Source organism: Eriocheir sinensis, chromosome 12, assembly GCF_024679095.1.
Source record: "Eriocheir sinensis breed Jianghai 21 chromosome 12, ASM2467909v1, whole genome shotgun sequence".
Taxonomy (NCBI): domain Eukaryota; kingdom Metazoa; phylum Arthropoda; class Malacostraca; order Decapoda; family Varunidae; genus Eriocheir; species Eriocheir sinensis.
The window spans coordinates 21,907,760-21,929,904 of NC_066520.1; the positions used below are offsets into that span (position 1 = coordinate 21,907,760).

A 22,145-nucleotide genomic window follows, 5' to 3' on the forward strand; every position below is an offset into this window, starting at 1 on the left:
CTCTCTCTCTCTCTCTCTCTCTCTCTCTCTCTCTCTCTCTCTCTCTCTCTCTCTCTCTCTCTCTCTCTCTCTCTCTCTCTCTCTCTCTCTCTCTCTCTCTCTCTCTCTCTCTCTCTCTCTCTCTCTCTCTCTTCCTCCCTCTTTCCCTCCCTCTCTCTCTCTCTCCCTGAAGGATGTGGGTGGGGGATGTGGCTGAGGATGGCGTCGGGCATGTGGCCAGGGATGTGGTCGGGCGGCGGGACTGGCAAGAGGTTAAAATTATACGTTTATGATCTATTGAAATTCAGGGAACTCGGGGCAGAGAGATGTATTTGAATAACGAGGAGGGAGAGTCACGCACAGCTGAGAGAGAGAGAGAGAGAGAGAGAGAGAGTTCATGTTCGTTGACCATGTTTTATGCAAAGGGCTAACAATTTGTATACATATGTGACTCCTTTCACTTGCATACGCTCCGCTGTGAGAGGGGAAAAAAAATACACATGTTTAAAGCAGCGAGCGTGTGTGTGGATACGAGACCGACAGGCACACACATACACACACACACACCAGAGAGAGAGAGAGAGAAAGAGAGAGAGAGAGGGGTAATAAAGCAACCATGTGTTTTCATACGTCATAAACTCGATTCGTCCATTGTGTTATGCAGAGAAGTGTTGTTTACGAACGCTAATTAGGGTGGCCATTGCTAACCTCTCATAACGCCTAGGTAATGACCCCAACCTGAGGAAAATACAGGTGCGAGAGAAAGAAAGAAAGAAAGAAAGAAAGCAATTATATAGTCTACAGTCGAACTTACTAATAACGTAATAAAAAAACGAAAGGAGAAATGATAAACAGACTTAGAAGTATATTAAAGAAAGTTAAATATAAAGAAAAGTTAAAGAAAAGAGAAAAAAAGGAGAATTAATAAAGCAATGAGGAAAAAAAAAAGAGCAAAGGAGAGAGAGAGGAAGGAAGATAGGCAAGAAGGAAGGAAAGAAAAAAAAAAAGAAAATAAGCAAAGATAATTAAAAAAGGAGAGAGGAAAAACAGCTGAGGGAAGACAAGTGGGTAGGCAAGGAGAGGAAGGCTGGAGGGAAGGAGGAAGAAAAAAAAGAAAAAAAAGAAAAAAAATAATGATAAACAGAAATTTAAAAAGAAAAGAAAAAAAGAAGAAAGATTAGGAAGAAGCGAAGGGAAAGAAATTTTTATTCACTTCCGAAGAACATAAATTTTCCTCTTTTGTCTTCCTTTCTACTCATTCTTTTCCTCCTTTTGCTTTAAATGTAAAAAAAGAGAAAGGAGAAAAAAAGTGAGGCGAAGACAATTTTCATACACTTTTGAGGGACAACTTTTCTTCTCCTTTCCTCCTCTTCATTATTTTCCTCCTCTTTCATATTTTCTTTCTTCTAAACCAATCAATATTTCTGGCTGTATCCCTTCTTCCTCTTCCTCCTCCTCCTTGTTTTCTTCTTTTTTTCTCTCCTCTTCCTCTTCCCTCACTACACTAAGCCACCATCTTCATCCTCTTCCTTCTCCTTCTTCTTCCTTTTCTTCCTCTTTAAATGCCTTCAACTCTTCTACTACTAATACTAATACTAATTTTTCACAGCATTCCTTTTTCCTTCCTTTCCAAACACTACCACAAAACATAAACCATCTCAATCTATTCCACTTTCTTCTCCTCTTTCAATACTGTCTCCACGTACCTCCTCCTCCTCCTCTTCCACTATCTCCATCATCACCACCTTCTACTACTGTCTCCTCCACTTTATTTCTCCTCCTCCTTCTTCACTGTCTCCATCGCCACCACCTCCACTTCTGTCTCCACCTACCTCTTCCTCCTCCTCCACCTCCACCTCCACCACCACTCCAAAGATCCGTAACTCTTCTCGCTGCTCATGAAGACACATTCGGGAGGGCGCAACGCAATCATGCAAGAAAATAATTACTCCGTCGGTTGCGTGTGGTGAGGGCAGACTCGCCATTGCAAAGCCGCCCGGGAGTCCTCCGTCTTTGTCGCAACACCCGGCTATCACGAGCAGCTGAGCACCGCCAGAACGCTCATTTAGCTCTTTTTAACTACCCCAGTGATCAGGCCCCGCTGCCCGGCTACCCACCTCCTCTACCTCCACTTGGACTGCCACCGCCGCCACCACTCCTGCTCTGCCACTCTGCCACCATTCTCATTGCCCACTGTAGCCCATCTTCTTCCTCCTTTTCCTTCTTCTTTTCTTCGTTTTTCAGTCCTTCTCCTCCTCCTCCGACTACCACCAACACAACCACTCTGCATCTTCCCCTCGCTTAAGGCCTATTTTCTTCTTCTTCCTTCTTCTTTTCTTTTCTTTTTCTCGTCCAGCCACCTTCCATATCCTCCTTTTCTCTTTTCCTATTCCTCCGGTCGTTACTACCACTATGCACACCATCCTCATCGTCCATCTCCCTCTTCCTTCTCCTCCTCCTTTCCTTCTTTTTCCCTTTCTCCTCCTCTTCCTTCAACCAGCACCACTATGCAGCCATCCTCAAATCACTTATCGCCCATCTTCCTCCTCCTCCTCCTCCTCCTCCTACTCCTACTCCTATTCCTACTCATCCTCATCCTCGTTTTTACATTCTCCTTTTTCAGTCACCCCCTTCTTCTGCTCCTCCCCTCCTGAACTGTCCAGAGACTTTTCCTCCTCCTTCTCTCCCTCATTTTGTCTCTCTACTCGTTATTTTTTTTTTATTCCCCGATCATTATTTATTAGTTTTGGTGCGTGAACGTGAATGAAAAAGAACGAGGAGGAGGAGGAGGAGGAAGAAGTAGAGGAAGACGAGGAGGAGGAGGAGGAGGAGGAGTGCAACACGACTAAGTGACTAATTGACTTACAACGGAAAATTCCTTGGTCAATTTGATGGAGATGGAATTTACAGATTATCTTTTCTTTTTAGGTGTGCGTGTGTAGTGAGGGGGGGGGCGTGCGTGCGTGTGTGTGTGTGTGTGTGTGTGTGTGTGTGTGTGTGTGTGTGTGTGTGTGTGTGTGTGTGTGTGTGTGTGTGTGTATGTGTTATGGTGGAAGGAATATGGAAAAAGGAATAGAGAGAGAGAGAGAGAGAGAGAGAGAGAGAGAGAGAGAGATACAGGAAATGATAATAATGATGGGACATGAATCATTCGAGAGGAGAAGTGGGAGAGGCTTGAAGAACTCTTGAGAGATTTGCATAAAATTGCGAAGGTTTCTCTCTCTCTCTCTCTCTCTCTCTCTCTCTCTCTCTCTCTCTCTCTCTCTCTCTCTCTCTCTCTCTCTCTCTCTCTCTCTCTCTCTCTCTCTCTCTCTCTCTCTCTCTCTCTCTCTCTCTCTCTCTCTCTCTCTCTCTCTCTCTCTCTCTCTCTGTCTCAGGCTCTCAGGCACACACACACACACACACACACACACACACACACCAAACATTGAAAACTCACCGAAAGAAAATAACAATAACAACAACAATAACAAGTAAAGCAATAAATAAATCAATGCCCGACTTTTTTTTTTTTAACTTGAAATCACACAAAAAATCTGACTGAAGAAACACATACACACATACACACATACACGAACAGACAGACAGACAGACAGACAGAAAGACAGACAGACAGACATGTGCGTGTAATTCCTGCCTTCCGGCCCAAGCCTTCTATTAGTTCAGAGCCAAACGTTCCTGGTTGGTCAGAATAATTATGTACCTCTGCATTAGCATTTCACCCAACCCGTCCGTCTGTCTGTCTGTCCGTCCGTCCGTTCGTCCGCCTGTCTGCCTGTCCGTCTCTCTCTCTGTCTGTTGGATCGCTGAGGACCACCCCGCCTCCCTCCCTCCCTCCCTCACTCACTCACTCACTCCCTGTATTCATCGTTTTCTTTACTCATTGGCTCACTAACTTGTTCTTCATTCACTCCCTAACTCACTCATTCACTTTCTCACTCCACTCGCTTACTCATTCACTCACTAATTGGTTCCTCATTCACTTACTCACTTACTCACTCACTCACTCTTTCCTCACATTCATTCACTCACTCACTCTCTCTTTCACTCATTCACTCACTGCCCCAACACTCAACGCACTAGTTTAGAAACACACACACACACACACACACACACACACACACACACACACACACACACACACACACACTCACTCACTCCCTCTCCCCTGTTTCCCGGATCTGTTTAGAGGAATTTCTCCTTTATGATGAACACATTAGGGCAAGCAGGCGAACACTCCCCCGACATGACAAGTGTGCACGGCCAGACATGATTATAATGATATTAGATGCTTTTGCTTCGGACATAAATGCATTACCAACAATGACTCAGCTGTTCGCGGTTGTCCACTCCTTCCTTCGCTCTCTCTCCCTCTCTCTCTCTCTCTCTTGCTCCCCCTCCGAGTTTCTGAGACGCTAAATTAAATTAAATAGTCTGCCTTTGACACTGTGCAGATACGTATCGCCTCCTCGTCCTCCTCCTCCTCCTCCGGCTCCTCCTGATTAGTTTAGAGGCATTCATAAATTATTAAAGCACACAGACACACACATAAATGCTTGTTATATTAATGCTACTTTTGTTTGCGGCTCTTGCTCGTGCGTGTGTGTGTGTGAGAGAGCCTTGCCGATAACACCAGCACTCGAAGGGAAACTCAGACAGATCGTTACTGTACCCAAGAACAGGGCAAGATAGGAACACAGTGAGATAGATATGTGATGACAGACTCCCCCTCTCTCCCTCTCTCCCTCCCTCCCTCCCTCTCCCTCAGCTGTCGATACATACTTTCAAGCGAGTTACAATGCCAAACACAAGTCGGTCATGGGCACCAGTCGGGTCTGCCTCGGTCCCGGGGAAGTAGCCAGAAGCCATTAGCATTTATATGGGTCCTTGTTGCCCCGGTAATTATATCCTTTGGCTCACACGGGAACTGCAGACCAGACGGGAAACGCGAGTCAGCCATGCAGTCCTCGGTTCCCTTCTTAAAACCTCTCTTGTTGTCGCTACAACCATCACAACTGTCCACTATATTGTTAATCCTTCGCTTCCTATTACTACACTGTCTCCACCTCCTCCACTACCACCTCCACAACTGTCATCAATCTGTTCCTCCTCCTCGTCCTCCTCAACCTACTCATCTGTCTGTCCCGTAATTGACCCCTCCTTCGGCCACCTCTTCGGATTCTTGACAGGAGCAGCAAGTAGCGGGCTTTTTTTATTACTGTTTCCTTTTTTTGTGCCCTTGTGCTGTCTCCTTTGCTATAAAAAAAACACCTACGACCACCTCACCATGCTGGAACTGCTGGGACGAAGGACAGTTACGTTCACGAAAGGAGGTTAACCAACGCAAGCTTCTGTAATACCTCGACTATCAACCACACTTTGCCCTCTCTGTGTCTGTCGAGCAAGGGAGAACGCGGAGTCAGTCATGCAGTCCTAACCAACGCAAGCTTCTGTAATACCTCGACTATCAACCACACTTTGCCCTCTCTGTGTCTGTCGAGCAAGGGAGAACGCGGAGTCAGTCATGCAGTCCTGATTTCCCTTCTTAAAACCTATCTTCCTGGCGACGTTCACGAAAGTATGGCTGCTGTAGTTCTGAGTTTCCTTTCATGAACATCGTCAGGAAGAGAGGTTTTAAGAATGGAACTGTGGACTGCATGGGTGTGATTCATTGCCCTCTCTGTGTTTGTCGTGCAAGAGAAAGTCAATGCAACTAAATCTACCTGTAATACCTTGATATCAGCCCCACTTCTTCCTCTCTGTGTCTGTCGTGAGGGAGGGGAGAGGAGTACCTATGCAGTCCTCGGTTCCCTTCTTAAAACCTCTCTTCCTGGCGACGTTCACGAAATGCAACTAAATCTACCTGTAAAACCTTGACTATCAGCCTTACTTTGCCCTCTCTGTGTATGTCGTGCAAGAGAAAGTCGCGGAGTTACACCCATGCAGTCCTCGGTTCCCTTCTTAAAACCTCTCTTCCTGGCGACGTTCACGAAATGCAACTAAATCTACCTGAAATACCGTGACTATCAGCCTCACTTTGCCCTCTCTGTGTCTGTCGTATAAGGGAGAACGCGGAGTGACACCCATGCAGTCCTCGGTTCCATTCTTAAAACCTCTCTTCCTGGCGACGTTCACGAAATGCAATTAAATCTACCTGTAATACCTTGACTATCAGCCTCACTTTGCCCTCTCTGTGTCTGTCGTGTAAGGGAGAACGCGGAGTGACACCCATGCAGTCCTCGGTTCCCTTCTTAAAACCTCTCTTCCTGGCGACGTTCACGAAATGCAACTAAATCTACCTGTAATACCTTGACTATCAGCCTCACTTTGCCCTCTCTGTGTCTGTCGTGTAAGGGAGAACGCGGAGTGACACCCATGCAGTCCTCGGTTCCATTCTTAAAACCTCTCTTCCTGGCGACGTTCACGAAAGGAAACTCAGAACTCCAGCAAGCATACGAGGATAATTTAAATGATGTCATAGGAAAGTTTTAATTCGGTAAAGAAAACACGGTGATTATAAAACGAACTACTGTATGAAATCAGGAAGAAAATGGAGAAATCAAAATACAGAGGCAGAACTCAGAAAAATACTAGTTACAATCAAATGAACTGAACTAAGAATCAACGCACGAAACCTTGTATAATATCTTGGCTATCAACCTAACTTCCCGTCTCTATGTCTCTGTATTGCAAGGGACGGAGAGAAAGAGAGAGAGAGAGACCGAGAGAGAGAGAGGAAAAGACAAACGGTAGCCAGCGGTCAAGACGGGACAATGGGAGGGAGGAAACAAGGAGGAAAGGAGAGATGGAGGAGAGTTGAGTGGGAGGAAAGGAAGACAATGGAGAGAAGGGTCAATTTGCAAGGAGGAAAGGAGGGAAGGAAAGGAGACAAGAGTGAGATAAGGTAAAGTTTGGCTGGAGGTAAGGAGGGAGAGAAGGAGGGAGAGGAGGAGGTATAAGGAGTAGGTGGTGGGGCGGAGGAAGCAGAGGGGAGGTTGAGGAGGTAAAGGGAGAGAGAAAATGGAAGAAGAGGAGGAGGAGGAGGAGGAGGCGATAAAGTAGGATGAGAAATGCGTGGGAATCTACACTCTTAGAATCGAAACCTGTTGCCTTATAAAAAAAAGATGAATCTGTGTTATTTAGTATTTATTGTATTTCACTTCACGAATATATATAAAACAAGTGAGGAGGAGGAAGAGGAAGAGGAGGAGGAGGAGGAAGAAGAAGAGAGTGTTGGTGGTGGTGTATGAGGGAGGTAGTGATTATGGGGTAAGGAAGAGGAGGAGGAGGAGGAGGAGGACGGAGGGTCGAGGAGTGCTACATCTTTCCCTCACCTTCGAGTTGACCTCCCGCGCCTGTCTGTTTGTCTGTCTGTCTGTCTGTCTGTCTGCATCTCTCTCTCTCTCTCTCTCTCTCTCTCTCTCTCTCTCTCTCTCTCTCTCTCTCTCTCTCTCTCTCTCTCTCTCTCTCTCTCTCTCTCTCTCTCTCTCTCTCTCTCTCTCTCTCTCTCTCTCTCTCTGCAGGCTTTTCTTCCTCCCTTCTCTCTCTTACACCTTCTTTCTCCTCCTCCTTTCCCTTCAGTTCATTCCTCCTCCCCATCCTTCCCTCCTTCCCTTTCTTTCCTTCTTCTCTCCCTCACCCGAAGTCGTGATTAAAGCACCTCCTCTCCCTCCCCCTCCTCCTCTTCCTCCTCCTCCTCCTCCTCTTATAATACGGCAATATGTCTCCTTACTTTACTCTCGTCCACACCAAAAGGCTGAACATGGATCTTAGGTTATCGATTCATAATATGTACTCTCGGCTGTCTCCTTAAGGGCCACCACCATCACCACCACCACCACCACCATCAACACCGCCACCCCTCTCCCTCCCCGCCACTTCCTCCTTTCCCTCCAAGTCCCTCACTCACGCCCTCTCTTTCTCTCTCTCCCCGCAGCGTACGGCAACCTGGCCAACATCCTGAGTTCTCAAGGCAAGAAGGAGGAGGCCGAGTGGGCATACAAGAAGGCCCTCTCCTACCGCTCCAATATGGCAGACGTCCACTATAACCTGTGAGTGAGGGGGTGAAGGAAGGGTGGGTGGAGGGAGGGTAAGGAGGGAAGGAAAAAGGGACCAGAAAGGGAGGGAAGTAGGGTAGAGATTGTCAATTGTTTCCTCTTGCTATGTTTTTTAAATCGTCAATAGCATACTCTCTTTTGATTCTCTCTGAAGGGGTTGAAGGAAGGAGGGATGGAGGGAGGGTAAGGAGGGAAAGAAGAAGGGACCAGAAAGGGAGAGAAGTAGGGTAGAGATTGTCAATTGTTTCCTCTCATATGCTTTTGAGATCTTCCATAGCATACTCTTTGATTCTCTCTGAAGGGGGTGAAGGAAGGATGGGTAGAAGGAGGGTAAGGAGGGAAAGAAGAAGGGACCAGAAAGGGAGAGAAGTAGCGTCGAGATAGTCATTCATTTTCTCTGTTTTGAAATCCTCCAAGTGTTGCTTTCATTAACTCTTTTGGTTCTCTCTAAAGGGGGTGAAGGAAGAGTGGGTAGAGGGAGAGTAAGGAGGGAAGGAAGGAGGAAGACGGAAGGGGAGGGAAGTAGGACAGAGATTGTCATTCATTTCCTGCAGCTGACATGTTTTTGAAATCGTCCAGACTCTGCTACTGTTAACTGTCTCCTAATTGTCTCTCCTCTCTTTCCCCCGTGCACAGAGGTATACTTTTTCAAGAGCAGAAACGGTACCAGGAGGCGCTGCAGGAATACAAGCTGGCGATACAGTTCCGTCCCAGGATGGCGAGTAAGTACCGAGAGAGGAAGAGTCAGTCAGATAGTTAATTAGTTGTAAAGTGGGTTGTTAATGTTATATTGTTGAGGAATATCTTGTCCTTATGCGACTGTTAATTGTGCGCTAATCAATCTTTTTTCTCTCTTTCTTTCTTACGTTCTCTCTTTCTTATTTTTTCTTTCTTTCTTTTGTTTGTTTCTTTGTCTTTTCTTCCTTCCTCCCTTCCTTCCATCCATTCTTCCTTCCATCTATCCTTTCCTCCATTCATCCCTCCTACCTCGCCTACCTTCCTTCCTTCATTCCTTCCTTCCTTCCATCCATTCTTCCTTCCATCTATCCCTCCCTCCCTCTTTCCCTCCCACCTCCCCTCCCGAACTCCCTTTCTCACTCCCATCCTCCTTCTTTCCCTCCCAAACTCCCTTCTTCCATCCCTTCCTTCCTTCCTTCCCTCCCTCCAGTGGCACACCTCAACATGGGTCTGGTGCTGGGTCTACTGGGACAAAGAACAGAGGCGGCGGAGGTCTATCGGCACTGTTCGCAGCTGGACGGGTCTGGACTCAAGGACCCGCGAACCCACGAGTCCACCAAGATCTCCGCGCTCTTCAACCTCGGCCGCCTCTACGCTGATGATGGCCACTTCGAGAGAGCCATCGAAGTGTACCAGGAGGCCGTTGAGAGGATGCCTTCACACTATCAGCCGCAGGTTAGTGTTAGAATAGAGGAGTGTAGGAATATCATCAGTAGGAACATCAGATAAGGTTTTCCAGTGGGTCGTTTCTGAGTTCTGAGTTCGATGCTTGTGGAGTGATTTCTTCGGCGATGTGATCTTGAGGGGTAATGAGAGAAGGGTTGGTGGTACTCTGTCTTTGGTTTAATTCTTGTTTTGTTTTGTTACGTTTGTGATGCCAGAGTGTGATTGTTTGTTGTGTTGTTGGATTCTCTTTTGTTGTTGTTGTTGTTGTTGTTGTTTTCTGTCTTCGTTTTCTTCTAGTTCTTCTTTTCTTCCTCATTTTCCTTTTTTGTTAGTTAATCGTGATCATTTTTCTTTTTCTTTTTCTTATTTTCTATAACTTTTTTCTTTTCTTCCTCTTCTTCTAATTCTTCTTTTTTCCTCCTCTTTTTCCTTTTTTGTTACTGTTCTTGTTGGTCTTTTTCTTTTTTCCTCTACTAATTTTTTTTTTCCTCCTCAATTTTTGTTACTGTTGTTCTTGATCTTTATTTTCTTATTTTTCCTCTTCTTCTAATCTCTCTTCTTCTTTTCTCCTCTCCTTCTTCTTCTTGTCACAGATCGATAAAATATATAATGATGGTTTTAATGACTTCGATGATGCGTTAAGGTCACTGGTCTTAGGAAGGTCTCACAATGTATTCCCTCTTCTTCTTCTTCTTCTTCTTCTTCCTCTTCTTCTTCTTCTTCCTAATGCTTGGGTCGTGCATCTCAACGTGTTTATGAGGTCAGTGACTTCGTGTGAGAGCATTTTCCTTGCTTCGAATTTTCCTTCTCTTCCTTTTCGGTCTTGTCTGGTTCTGTTTTGGTTTGTTCTCTCTCTCTCTCTCTCTCTCTCTCTCTCTCTCTCTCTCTCTCTCTCTCTCTCTCTCTCTCTCTCTCTCTCTCTCTCTCTCTCTCTCTCTCTCTCTCTCTCTCTCTCTCTCTCTCTCTCTCTCTCTCTCTCTCTCTCTCTCTCTCTCTCTCTCTCTCTCTCACTCTCTCTCTCTCTCTCTCTCTCTCTCTCTCTCTCTCTCTCTCTCTCTCTCTCTCTCTCTCTCTCTCTCTCTCTCTCTCTCTCTCTCTCTCTCTCTCTCTCTCTCTCACGGTAATTTCTCTTATTTCTTTCTTCCTGTTCAATATTTCTTACTTGTTTCTGCTCCTTCTCCTCCGTTTTGTCTCTCTCCTCCTTCTCCTCTTCTTCTTTCTCCTCCTCCTCCTCCTCTTCCTTAGTTTCTCTCCGTTATTTTCCTCTTCTTCCTATTCTTGATTTCTTTTCCTTTTCCTCCTCATCCGCCTCTGCCTCCTCCACCTTATCCTCATTCTCTCTCTCTCCTTCTCCTCTTCATTCTCCTCCTCCTCCTCCTCCTCCTCCTCCTCTTTACTTTCTCACCCTCCTTTATCTACTCCTCCTACTCCTCATCTCTCACTTTCCCCTTCCTCCTCCTCATCCTCATCCTCATCCTCCACCTTATCCTCATTTTCTCTCTCCTTCTCTTCATTCTCCTCCTTCTTCTCCTCCTTACTTTCTCACCCTCCGGTATACTCCTCCTCCTACTCCTCATCTCTCACTTTCCTTCACCTCCTCCTCCTCCTCCTCCTCCTCCTCCTCCTCCTCCATTAGGTGCCTCGTGTAATTACCAGGCAATAAACTAGTGCTCCATCCCCCATCAGCGACGTTACCTAGTGGGCCAAACCCGAAAAAAAGGCAACTTCATATTTTGCTAAAGCGTCACCTGAGTTTTTTTTTTTTCTTTCTTTCTTTTTTTTCGCCATCATCTTTTTTTTCGGTTTTATTTTTCGATTTTGCTTTCGTTTCCTTTTTTTTCTTCTATTTTCTTCCAATTTTTCTTTTTTCTTCTTCTCATTAGTATTTATTTTTCTGTTGTGGATATCTAAGTTGTTGTTGTTGTTTTTGTCTGTTTTTTTTGCTTTCTTTCTTTCGTTCGAGTGATTTTTCGTTTTTTTTCTTCTTTTCTTTTGTTTTCTTTTTCGTCCTTCGCGCGTGAGGGCTTTTTTTCTCTTCTGTGTTTTTTTTTTTACGTGCCAGCCTTTAGCGACGGTAGGCTTTCTTGAGGGGCCTGGATGGTAGTCGGCCCCAGCACGTCATGGCGCAGGTAAGTGTTTTATAGTGGCGCCATATTTTCTTGGCTCATGCTGACACCCGGAGTTCGTTCTTGATTCACTTGGACGGTTTCCTCTAGCGTCCGGGTTGATGGGTGGTCTTCAGGACAGCATGTGGGTAGTTTTAAGCCACTCGACGGTGACTGAAAAATCCAAGGTGGTAGCGGCGGATTCTAACCCGCGTCGTCCATCACGCGGTGAATGCGGGACCCGCACGCTAACCACTCAGCCACCGCCTACCCATTACTGTTGTTGTTGTTGTTGTTGTTGTTTTGCTTATCTTTCTTCTTCGTCACATTCCTCATTCTCAGGTCAACGACACTCATTCACTCCTCTTCCTCCTCCTCCTCTTTCTCTTCCTCCTCCTCTTTCTCTTCCTCCTCCTCCTCCTGTATATCTCTCTTTCTGTTCCTCTGTTCCTACTTCTACTCCTCATCACTCCTTTTTCCCTCCTTCTCCCCCTCCTCCTCCTCCTCCTCCTCCTCCTCCTCCTCCTCCGCGTGATGCTGACGTCTGTTCGAGTCACAATGATGGACGAAGTGACGTCGGGCGACCAAGGTGACAGCAATGCCGCACGATGCTCGACCTTGCTCTCTCTCTCTCTCTCTCTCTCTCTCTCTCTCTCTCTCTCTCTCTCTCTCTCTCTCTCTCTCTCTCTCTCTCTCTCTCTCTCTCTCTCTCTCTCTCTCTCTCTCTCTCTCTCTCTCTCTCTCTCTCTCTCTCTCTCTCTCTCTCTCTCTCTCTCTCTCTCTCTCTCTCTCTCTCTCTCTCTCTCTCTCTCTCTCTCTCTCTCTCTCTCTCTCTCTCTCTCTCTCTCTCTCTCTCTCTCTCTCTCTCTCTCTCTCTCTCTCTCTCTCTCTCTCTCTCTCTCTCTCTCTCTCTCTCTCTCTCTCTCTCTCTCTCTCTCTCTCTCTCTCTCTCTCTCTCTCTCTCTCTCTCTGTCTCTCTCTCTCTCTCTCTCTCTCTCTCTCTCTCTCTCTCTCTCTCTCTCTCTCTCTCTCTCTCTCTCTCTCTCTCTCTCTCTCTCTCTCTCTCTCTCTGCAGTCTTCTTAGTGGGAAGGTGGCGCCGAGAATTTTGATGAGAATCGCTTCCCTTCGGGCTATAGCATTAGATCTCGGACCTCTAGGGCACTCCAGGGGCAAGGGAGACACTTTCCGGGGCTCGAAGGGGGGACACTGGACACTTGGCTAGCCGGGGACTGGGTGGGGAAAGTGACTCAGCTTCCGATAAGAGTTTGAATTCATAATTGTTTAAAGTTTTTTTCTGAGCGCTGGTGAGTCCGACTTTTTCGCCTCCTCGTCTCACGTTGGGCGCCAGAAGGGAATTATTGGCATCAGGGCAGGACACAAATTGGCGCCTCCAGTCGTGTTTGGGTCCGGCGTTCGCGAATACCTGAGTGGTGTGCGGAGGTGATAACTTCATTTCGCGGAGACAAGTAATAAAAGTTTTTTCTCTTCTCTCTTCTCTCGCTCTCGTGTGTGTGTGTGTGAGTGTGTCATTGTTACTATGTGTGTCAGGAGGAGGAGGAGGAAGAGGAGGAGATGGAAATGAAGAACGATGGAAGGAAGGAGACTGTGAATATGAGTCGGAAGATGAAGAAAATGAGAGGAGGAGAATGAGGATGAGCAGAAAGAGGAGGAGGAGGAGGAGGAGAAATATTAAAGGAAAATAGGAATAGGAAAAGAAGGAGGAATAGGAAGAACAAGAAGAGGAAAGAAAAGTTGGAATAGGAAAAGAAGGAGAAGGAGGAAGGAGAAGAAGTAGGAAGGAGATGAAAATGTGAAGAATGAAGAAAGGGAGATGAGGAATAGGAGGAGGAGGAAGAGGAGGAAGAAAACGAAGAAATAAAAGGAAGAGAAGAGAAAACAAACAAAAAACACGAGAGAAAAATAAAGAGGTAGGAAGGAGAAGGAGAATGAGGGAAGAACGAGAAGGAAAGAGCAGAAGGAGGAGGAGGTGATGGAGGAAGAAGAAGAAGAGGAGGAAGAGGAGGAGGAGGAGGAGGCGGAGGAGGAGGTTGGCCATCGACTCTTCCTTCCGGAGACTTATTGGACGGCGAAGCGCGAGGCAGCTTGAGGCGCCTGTCTTGTTATTCTCGGTGGCCAGAACTCTTCCCCGCTTGATGGAATCTTTATTGTAATGCGAGTGTATCTGATGGTCACCGTCGGCATATTAATTCCACCCCTCCTCCTCTTCTCCTTCTTCTTCTCTTCTTCCTTCTCTTTCTACTTCTCTGTTCTTCCTCTTTCTTCTTCTTCTTCTACGTCTAGTTTTCCTATTTCATCTCTTTTTGTCAATTCTTTCCCCTCATTCTCTTCGGCATATTAATTCCACCCCTCCTCCTCCTCCTCTTCTCCTTCTTCTTCTCTTGTTCTTCTTTTTCTGCTTTTATGTTCTTCCTCTTTCTTCTTCTTCTTCTACGTCTAGTTTTCCTATTACAGCTCTTTGTCACTTCTTTCCCCTCATTCTCTTCGGCATATTAATTCCATCCCTCCTCCTCTCTCTTTGTCACTTCTTTCCCCTCGTTTTCTTTTTTCTGTTCTTTCTTTTCATTCTCCTCCTTCTTGTACTTTTCCTTTTTCATCTTTCCTCTTCTTTTGTCGTTCTCTTCTTGTTCTTCCTCTTTCTCCTCCTTCTTCGCCTCCTTCTCCTATGCAAGCTCTTTTTTCATCTTCCTCCTTCTCTCCATTTCTTCCTGGTGGTGTTTTACTTTCTATGTTTTTTCTTTATTTCTTTCCTTCTTTCTTTCTTTCTTTCTATCTATCTCACACACACTCCCTCACACACTCTCTCTCTCTCCCTCTCAGTTCCTCTCCTTCTCACCTCCCTTTAACCTTTCCTCACACACACACACACACTCACTCACACACTTTCACTCCCTTACCTTCCCTCTCTCTCCCTTTCTGTCAATTCCTCTCCTTCACACCTACCCACAACCTTCCCTCTTGGACATTCTCAAACACACACACACACACACACACACTCTCTCTCTCTCTCTCTCTCTCTCTCTCTCTCTCTCTCTCTCTCTCTCTCTCTCTCTCTCTCTCTCTCTCTCTCTCTCTCTCTCTCTCTCTCTCTCTCTCTCTCTCTCTCTCTCTCTCTCTCTCTCTCTCTCTCTCTCTCTCTCTCTCTCTCTCTCTCTCTCTCTCTCTCTCTCTCTCTCTCTCTCTCTCACTCTCTCTCTCTCTCTCTCTCTCTCTCTCTCTCTCTCTCTCTCTCTCTCTCTCTCTCTCTCTCTCTCTCTCTCTCTCTCTCAACTCCTGCCTTCCCAGCTCCCTTCAATCATCCCTCATCCCTTCCCTCGGCAACACTTCCCTTCCCGCCCTTCACAGTTTCCCCCGGCCAGCGGTGTTCCAGGGGACATTAGTTAAGATAGGGAGGTGTGTCGACGCCTTATCTACCCCGTGTCCAGTTGGCGTTGGTTAATGATTGCTCAGTTATCACCGGCTACTGTAATTAGTCTATATTAGGAGCTATTCCCCCCCTCGACCCCTCTGCCTCCCTCTCTCTCTCTCTCTCTACCTTTCTTCCTCATCCACATCTACCTGTCACGAGAGAGAGGGAGAGAGAGAGAGAAGAGAGAGAGAGAGAGATACAAAAGGAAGCGTTACAAGAATAATAATAAAAGAGAAAATTGAATCGAGTCTGAGGAGGAATTTTTAGGGGTCAGTTTCTTGCGTCTTATATAAAAACAAAAATAATACCTCTCTTATCTATCTACGTGTAACTATTTGGGTACGAGAGAGAGAGAACTGGGATGAGTAAAAGTGGAAAAGAGAGATGACATAAGACGCAGAAAAACCAGGAGGAGAAGGAGGAGAAGGAGGAGGAGGAGGAGAAGTTGATAAAGGGAAGAAAATGGGCTGAAGGAGGAGAAGTAGGAGGAGAAGAAGGAGGAGAGAAGGAAGAATGAATGTGGAGGAGATAAGAACATAAATACAAGGACGAAGGAAACGAAGCAAATCTACTGGAACCCCAATTTTTGTCGTCTGAGCGAAACCAAGTGAAGAACGACACTATCTCTCTCTCTCTCTCTCTCTCTCTCTCTCTCTCTCTCTCTCTCTCTCTCTCTCTCTCTCTCTCTCTCTCTCTCTCTCTCTCTCTCTCTCTCTCTCTCTCTCTCTCTCTCTCTCTCTCTCTCTCTCTCTCTCTCTCTCGCCCACCCCCAGCAGAGCCCGTGTGAAGGAGAGCTGGAGGGCTGGAGGACAGGCTGACGGGGAGGGAAGGAGAAGGGGCGAGGAGGTGGCGGGAGGGAGAGAGAGACGGACGGGAGGGGCAGGGACGGGAGGGCTGGATGGAGACACTTATGACCTTGCCAGTGTGGGCAGGGCTGGCTCTGCTTATCGTCTCCTTGTGACAGTGCTTAATGATCGCCTGGCTTGTCCTCAGTCCACGCCATCAGCTGACACGTTTCGGCCGAACCTCACGCACGCAAGCCACACCGCCCGGCCGACGAACCACCCGCGCCGCTACCCCTTGAGGCACTAAAGTCGTGTTTCCCAGGTTCTCTCCTCTTGTGGGTTCCGCCTCTCCACCCCCTTCGCCAGCGTTGTTGAGGATTACATATGATTAATTCATAACACCTTATCCCGCGTCCCAAGACAAGCAAAATTGACACCTGGGACTTATAAATCAATGAGTCGATTTAGGAGCAGCGTACAGGCGGCATAGGTCCATCGGCTCAAAGGTCGCACTAGAAATAATAGCAAACCCCGGACCTGCCACCACTCCTACCAGTCCTCCTCCGCCTCCTCCTCCCGGCCGGCGCACCCCTCCTGAATGCTGATCACAGGAGGACACTCACCCATCACTCAGCCGCCGGATGTCTCCCTCCCCCACAGTCGAACACTCACCCGTCACCTCGGCGCGACACTCTCCTCCTACACGACGATTCCCCGATCTCCTTCCGCCCCTTGAGCTCCGTCGTGTTTCTGGGCCCCGCTGTCGCCACTGTCACCGACGCTAAATTCTTCCCTAGGTCGTCGCTAACACCAACAACAACACTCCTATCCCATCTCTTCTTCCTCCTCCTCTTCCTCCTCTTCCTGCTTCTCTTCTTCCTCCTCCTCCTCTTCCTCCTCCTGCTTAACAGAATCAACAACGCTCCCATCCCTTCCTTTTTCTTCCTCTTCTTCCTCCTCCTCCTCATCTTCTTCCTGCTCCTCCTCCTCCTGTTAACAAAAACACTCCTCTTCCTTCTTTTCTCCACTTCTTCTTCCTCTTCCTCCTCCTCCTTTTCCTTCTGCTAAGACCAACAACACCAACACTCCCATCCCTTCCATCCTTTCTCCTTCTCCTCCTCCTCCTCTTCCTCCTCCTCCTCCACCTCCTCCTTCTGCTAAGGCCACGGCGAGCTCCTCCGATCCCGTTACCCGTTTTCTTCGTGTTTTCAGTGCTAGCGTTGACGTTGGTATCACTTGCACCGTTTACATCACTGTTTTAAGGCTTCCTGTGGGTACCGTTGATGTTGTATTATGTAACGTTCACCAGTGCTTCGTTATACTGCTACTACGTTTTTTTCACTGCCACCGTTTGTTGTTTCACTGTTTTTCGCCTTTTTTTTATACCGTTGTTGTTTGCGTTCTTCAGAGGAGCGGTGATTAGCAGGTTATTTATTGATTTATTTTTGACCTTGAGTAGCTGCCTCCTTTACTGTAAAAAAAATTCGCGCCTCTATAAATACGCCTATAAATAAATGTAGAGGAAGGAAATAGCGATGGTTGTCTATTAATAAACTGCTATGTCACTTTTTATGCTGTCGCCAAAATATATCAAGGAATTCGTGCACCTTTCTCTCTCTCTACCTTCGTCTTCTTCTATTTCTTTTCCTTTTTTTCTTCTTCGTCTTTGCAGGTTTAATTCGTTGTATGGGGTCATGGAATTGATCTCTCTCTTTCTCTCTCTCTCTTTCTTTCTCTCTCTTATTCTGTCTGTCTCTCCCTTTTTCTTCCTCTCTCTCAATCTGTCTCTCTCTCTCTTTCTCTATTTCTCTATTTTTCTTCTTTTTGTTCTTCTATGATGGAAATTGAACTAATCTCACTGTTCCTTTGCATGGGGCTATGGAACTGATCTCTCTCTCTCTCTCTCTCTCTCTCTCTCTCTCTCTCTCTCTCTCTCTCTCTCTCTCTCTCTCTCTCTCTCTCTCTCTCTCTCTCTCTCTCTCTCTCTCTCTCTCTCTCTCTCTCTCTCTCTCTCTCTCTCTCTCTCTCTCTCTCTCTCTCTCTCTCTCTCTCTCTCTCTCTCTCTCTCTCTCTCTCTCTCTCTCTCTCGTTCTCACTTTCTCTCTTTCTCTTCCTCTTGTTCCTCTGTCTCTTCTTCTTCTATGATGCAATTTAAACTAATCTCACTGTTCCTGATGTCACTGCCCTCTATTACTTCACAGCTGTCGCTACAATAACATCTACTACTCCTACTACTGTTACTACCACCGTTAGCACCGCCTCCACTATTACAGCGAGCCCTCACACAACTGCCATTACTACTACGATATCTAACGCTGCTACCATCACTATATCACCACTACTATCACGACTACTACTACTACTACTACTACTACTACTAACATGAACAAACCCTGAACACGCCGCCATTCTTCTTAATTTAACCTTTCTATTGCCTTTTCCATGTGTCCAAATTCATTTTAACCTGCCATATTTTTTTTCTATGTTTCTAAGTCCTGTTCGTCCCTTTCCCTTGTCCTCAGTATCCTATCATTTCTCTAATACATCCTCAGCATTCTTCATTCCCTCCCTCAGACGCAAAGAAATCAAATCCCTTTCATTGCCTTTTAAATTCATACATCCGAATCTTTCTTAACCATTTGCTTTATTTCTGAATCTTGTTCCTCGCTTTCCCTTGTCCTCAGCCTCCGAGCCCATCTCCAATACATTCTAAACATCCTTCATTCTCTTACCTTTCTTCAATCCCCTTCCATTTTGCCTTTTCTCTTCATACATCCAACTTTTCTTAACCCTTTTCTATGCTCCTCAATCCTGTGTTCCCAATCCTCTCTCCTACACATGCTAAACCTCCACTCTCATTATCTCTCTCGCACACAGACACAGACACACTCACACACTCGCGCTGCCTCGCCCACACCTTCCATTTCCAAACCCTTCTTAACCCTTTTCTAAGTTCCCCAATCATAGTTCTTGCATTCCCATAACCTCAGCATCCTACCCTATCTCAAACCCATCCTAAGCATCCCTCATCCTCTTCCTCCTCCTCTCTCTCTCTCACACACACAGACACATACGCTCCCTCGCCCTCTCGGATATTAGCTCCCGTATATCCGGACATTATTCTCCCCGTATCCGGACAGCCCGTTGTCGCCTCGTCTTCCCGAACCGTAGAGGCACCGGGTCCGTCCTGACAGCGCCACTGGATACCTCTATTATTCATCCGCTATCTCGGCCATCTTCGCCAGACCGGATTATTAACATCGGGGGAGCTGCCTCTTATCCGGCCCGTACACTGCAACTTTAATTGTTTGTATGGGCCGAGGGGGTGGGGGGTGGGGGGGGGTTTGTGGCTCTCTCTCTTTCTCTCGTTTTCTCTCGCACTCTGTCACTGTCTCTTTCTTGCTCTCTTTCTTTCTCTTCGTGTTGTGGTTCTGTCCTTTCTTCTCTGGAACTTAAATTGATTGTATGGGACATGGGATTGAGGCTCTTTCTCTGTCTCTCTCTCTGTCTCTCTCTGTCTCTTTTTTGTTATCTTTCTTTCTCTTCGTGTTGTTGTTGTTCTGCCCTTCTTCTTTTTTTCTTCTTTTTCTCTGGAACTTAAATTGTTTGTATGGGACATGGGATTGAGGCTCTCTTTCTCTGTCTCTCTCTCTCTGTCTCTCTCTGTCTCTCGTTCTCTCTTTCTCTCTCTGTGTTTTCGTGTTGTTGTCTCTTCTTCTTCTTCTTCTTCTTCTTCTTCTTCTTCTTCTTCTTCCTCATCTTTTGCCCTATTCTCTTCCTGTTCCTCCTCCTCTTCCTCCTCCTCTTCATCATCATCTTCCTACTTCTCTTCTCTGATTTCCTTCTTCGCTTACTTTCCCTATTCCAACTTTTCCTTTCCTCTTTCTCCTTTTTCTCTTTCTCTCTCGTTCGCTCTCTCGGTTGGTCTTGTTCTGCCGTCTTCTTCTTCTTCTTCTTTTGTGTTTAGTATTAATGGACGTATAAATTTGAAGGGTGTCTACAGATCGAGTTTTTTGTTTTATATATTAGAGTTAAAGGGAAAAAATGTGTGTGTGTTGGAGGGAGAGGGATTTCTTTTTCCGTCTCTCTCTCTCTTTCTCTCTCTCTCCTTCCCTCCTTCCTTCCTTCCCCCCTCCCTCCCCCTTCCCCCCAACTCCCCCCATTCCGTGATCCCCTCTATTAACACTCTTCAACGATTTAATTATCCGTCCAAGTGAATTTTTATGCGGGGGCGATGTTGTTATTGTTGTTGTGGTGGTGGTGCTGGTGGTGTTTTTTATGTTATTTTTTGTCCCCTTTCTCACTCGTCGGTCTAATTTATTTTGTGTTTCTTGTTTTTTTGTGTGTGTGTTTTTCTTATTCCCATTTTTTTTCCTTTTTCTTACTCGCTTAATGATGTTTGTCGCCCTCTAAGTTGTTTTGGTTTCCACGTCACGGTTTTAATTTATTTTTTTCACTACCTATTGTGATGTGTTTTTATATGTCTCTTTTTTAATGCTACGAAGACGAGCACTGAGGCCACGCGCAGCTTTAATGTATACCTCAAGCTTTAATTCACTCTCTTTTCCTATTTAATTTCCTCATAAACAAATATCAAAACAAAACAAAACACAAAAAATAATAATCCACAGTTTTTTTTCCTTTTCACCCTTTCAATATTTTCTTCTAACACAACTTCTTCAGACACAACATCCGGGAAAAACACACACAAACACACAAACACGAACACTCACTCACACACAAGGACACTCACTCTTTATCTATAGACTCAAGTTTCAAGTTTAGTATTCACAGTTTGCATCAAAGCCACGCCGTTATCAGTGACCAACCATCCCCGCCTTCATGTCAGAGCCTCAGTCAGTCTCTTTTTGCATTGCAGTTCCGCGCAAAATGACTAAACAAGAACGAGACACGTCAAATGCAACATGCTCATATTTTGATAACACTCGGTTGCTTCTCCTCTCCCACTCTCCTTCATTCCTCTCCATTCCTAAATCCTTGCATACAACTATCTCTCTATCTCTCTTTCCTTCCTTTCTTTCCTCCGTATCTAGCTACTAATGTGCCCTCCCACACAGCTGTTCTTTCTTTCCTGTCTTTCTAACCTCCATACCTAACTTCTTTCATGTCCCTCCATTCAGTAGCTCTTCTTTCTCTCTTTCCTGCCTTCCTTTCCTTCATTCCTATCTCCTTACGTCCCTATTTTGATAACACTCAGCTGCTTCCTTCCTCCCCCCTTCTGCCTTCCTCTCCTCCATTCCTATTATATAACTTGGATGCGTGTGAAAAGTCCTCCTAACTCAGCCTTGTCTTCCCCCTTCCCTCCCTTACAGAGCCTCTACAACATGCTGGGCGAGGCGTTCTTCAAGCTAGAGAGGTTCGAGGAAGCGGAGAGGTGGTACTTGGAGGCGCTGAGAGTCAAGAACGACCACGTCCCTGCGCACCTAACCTACGGCAAGCTGTTGGCCAAAATGGTGAGAGACAGACGGACACAGAAGCTCGTATTTCTTAAGCTTATCGGCGCCTCAGTTCGCCTGTTTGAAAAGCCTCTCTCGTATTAGTTTATGGGATGTTCATGGATTGTTTTGTGACCCTTGTGATAGTTTTAGTACACGACTTAAGCAGCTTGAACGGGGAGAGGCATCCAAGACCTTATGACCTCCCTTTTGGCTATTCTGTACTATCTTCTGTTGTGGGAGCGGCAAGTAGCGGGCTTTTTTTTCTACACGCCTTCTGTTGCCCTTGAGCCGACTCCTTTGTTGTAAAAAAAAAGAAGAAAAGAAAACTCGGTGAATCTTCTCTGTGGTCTTGGTCGTAAAGGAAGCCCCCTAGAGGTTTAAATCATGGACCTCGGACACATAGCAGACACATAGATAGACTCCGTTAACCGACGAACCAAACCAATGACAAACTGAGGGCCAAAATGATGATGAGACACACACACACACACACACACACACACACACACACATACATAAAAAGGTGACTAATAACTTGCTCCAACTCACATTACGGATGCTTCGTTAACCCATTAGTGATAGGAAGAGGAGGATTAGGAGAGGAGGAGGAGGAGGAGGAGGAAGAAGAAGAGGAAGAGGAGGAGGAGGGTAGCAAGCGCGTCCTCTCCCTCCTCTCCAATTAATCACTGAGGGCATAAGCCAGTCCCTTGTCGATCATCTCTTCGATAAATCACATAATCGCTCGATCCATGACGCCATCAGGAAGCGATGAATCAAGGGCCGAGGGAGGGAGGGAATAGGAAGGGTAGGAGAGAGGACAGAAGGGAAGGATAGAGAGAGAGAGGAGAGGACATAGGAGCGTGACGTAGATATTCGTGGTATTATAGTGAAGAATCGTGGTTTAAATGTAGCGATGGTTTCAGATAGA

At 46.2% G+C, this 22,145-nt stretch overlaps 1 protein-coding gene across 1 annotated transcript in view; it reads left to right on the forward strand.

Annotated features, from left to right (window-relative positions):
* The window catches only part of LOC126997627 (protein O-mannosyl-transferase TMTC2-like), a 61,049-nt gene that overhangs the window by 19,661 nt on the left and 19,243 nt on the right, over positions 1–22,145 (forward strand). Inside the window, exons 4-7 of the mRNA XM_050858817.1 lie at positions 7,916–8,030; positions 8,673–8,758; positions 9,205–9,449; positions 21,092–21,232. Coding sequence (XP_050714774.1) covers positions 7,916–8,030; positions 8,673–8,758; positions 9,205–9,449; positions 21,092–21,232 — 587 coding nt within the window. The remainder of the gene's footprint in view (positions 1–7,915; positions 8,031–8,672; positions 8,759–9,204; positions 9,450–21,091; positions 21,233–22,145) is intronic.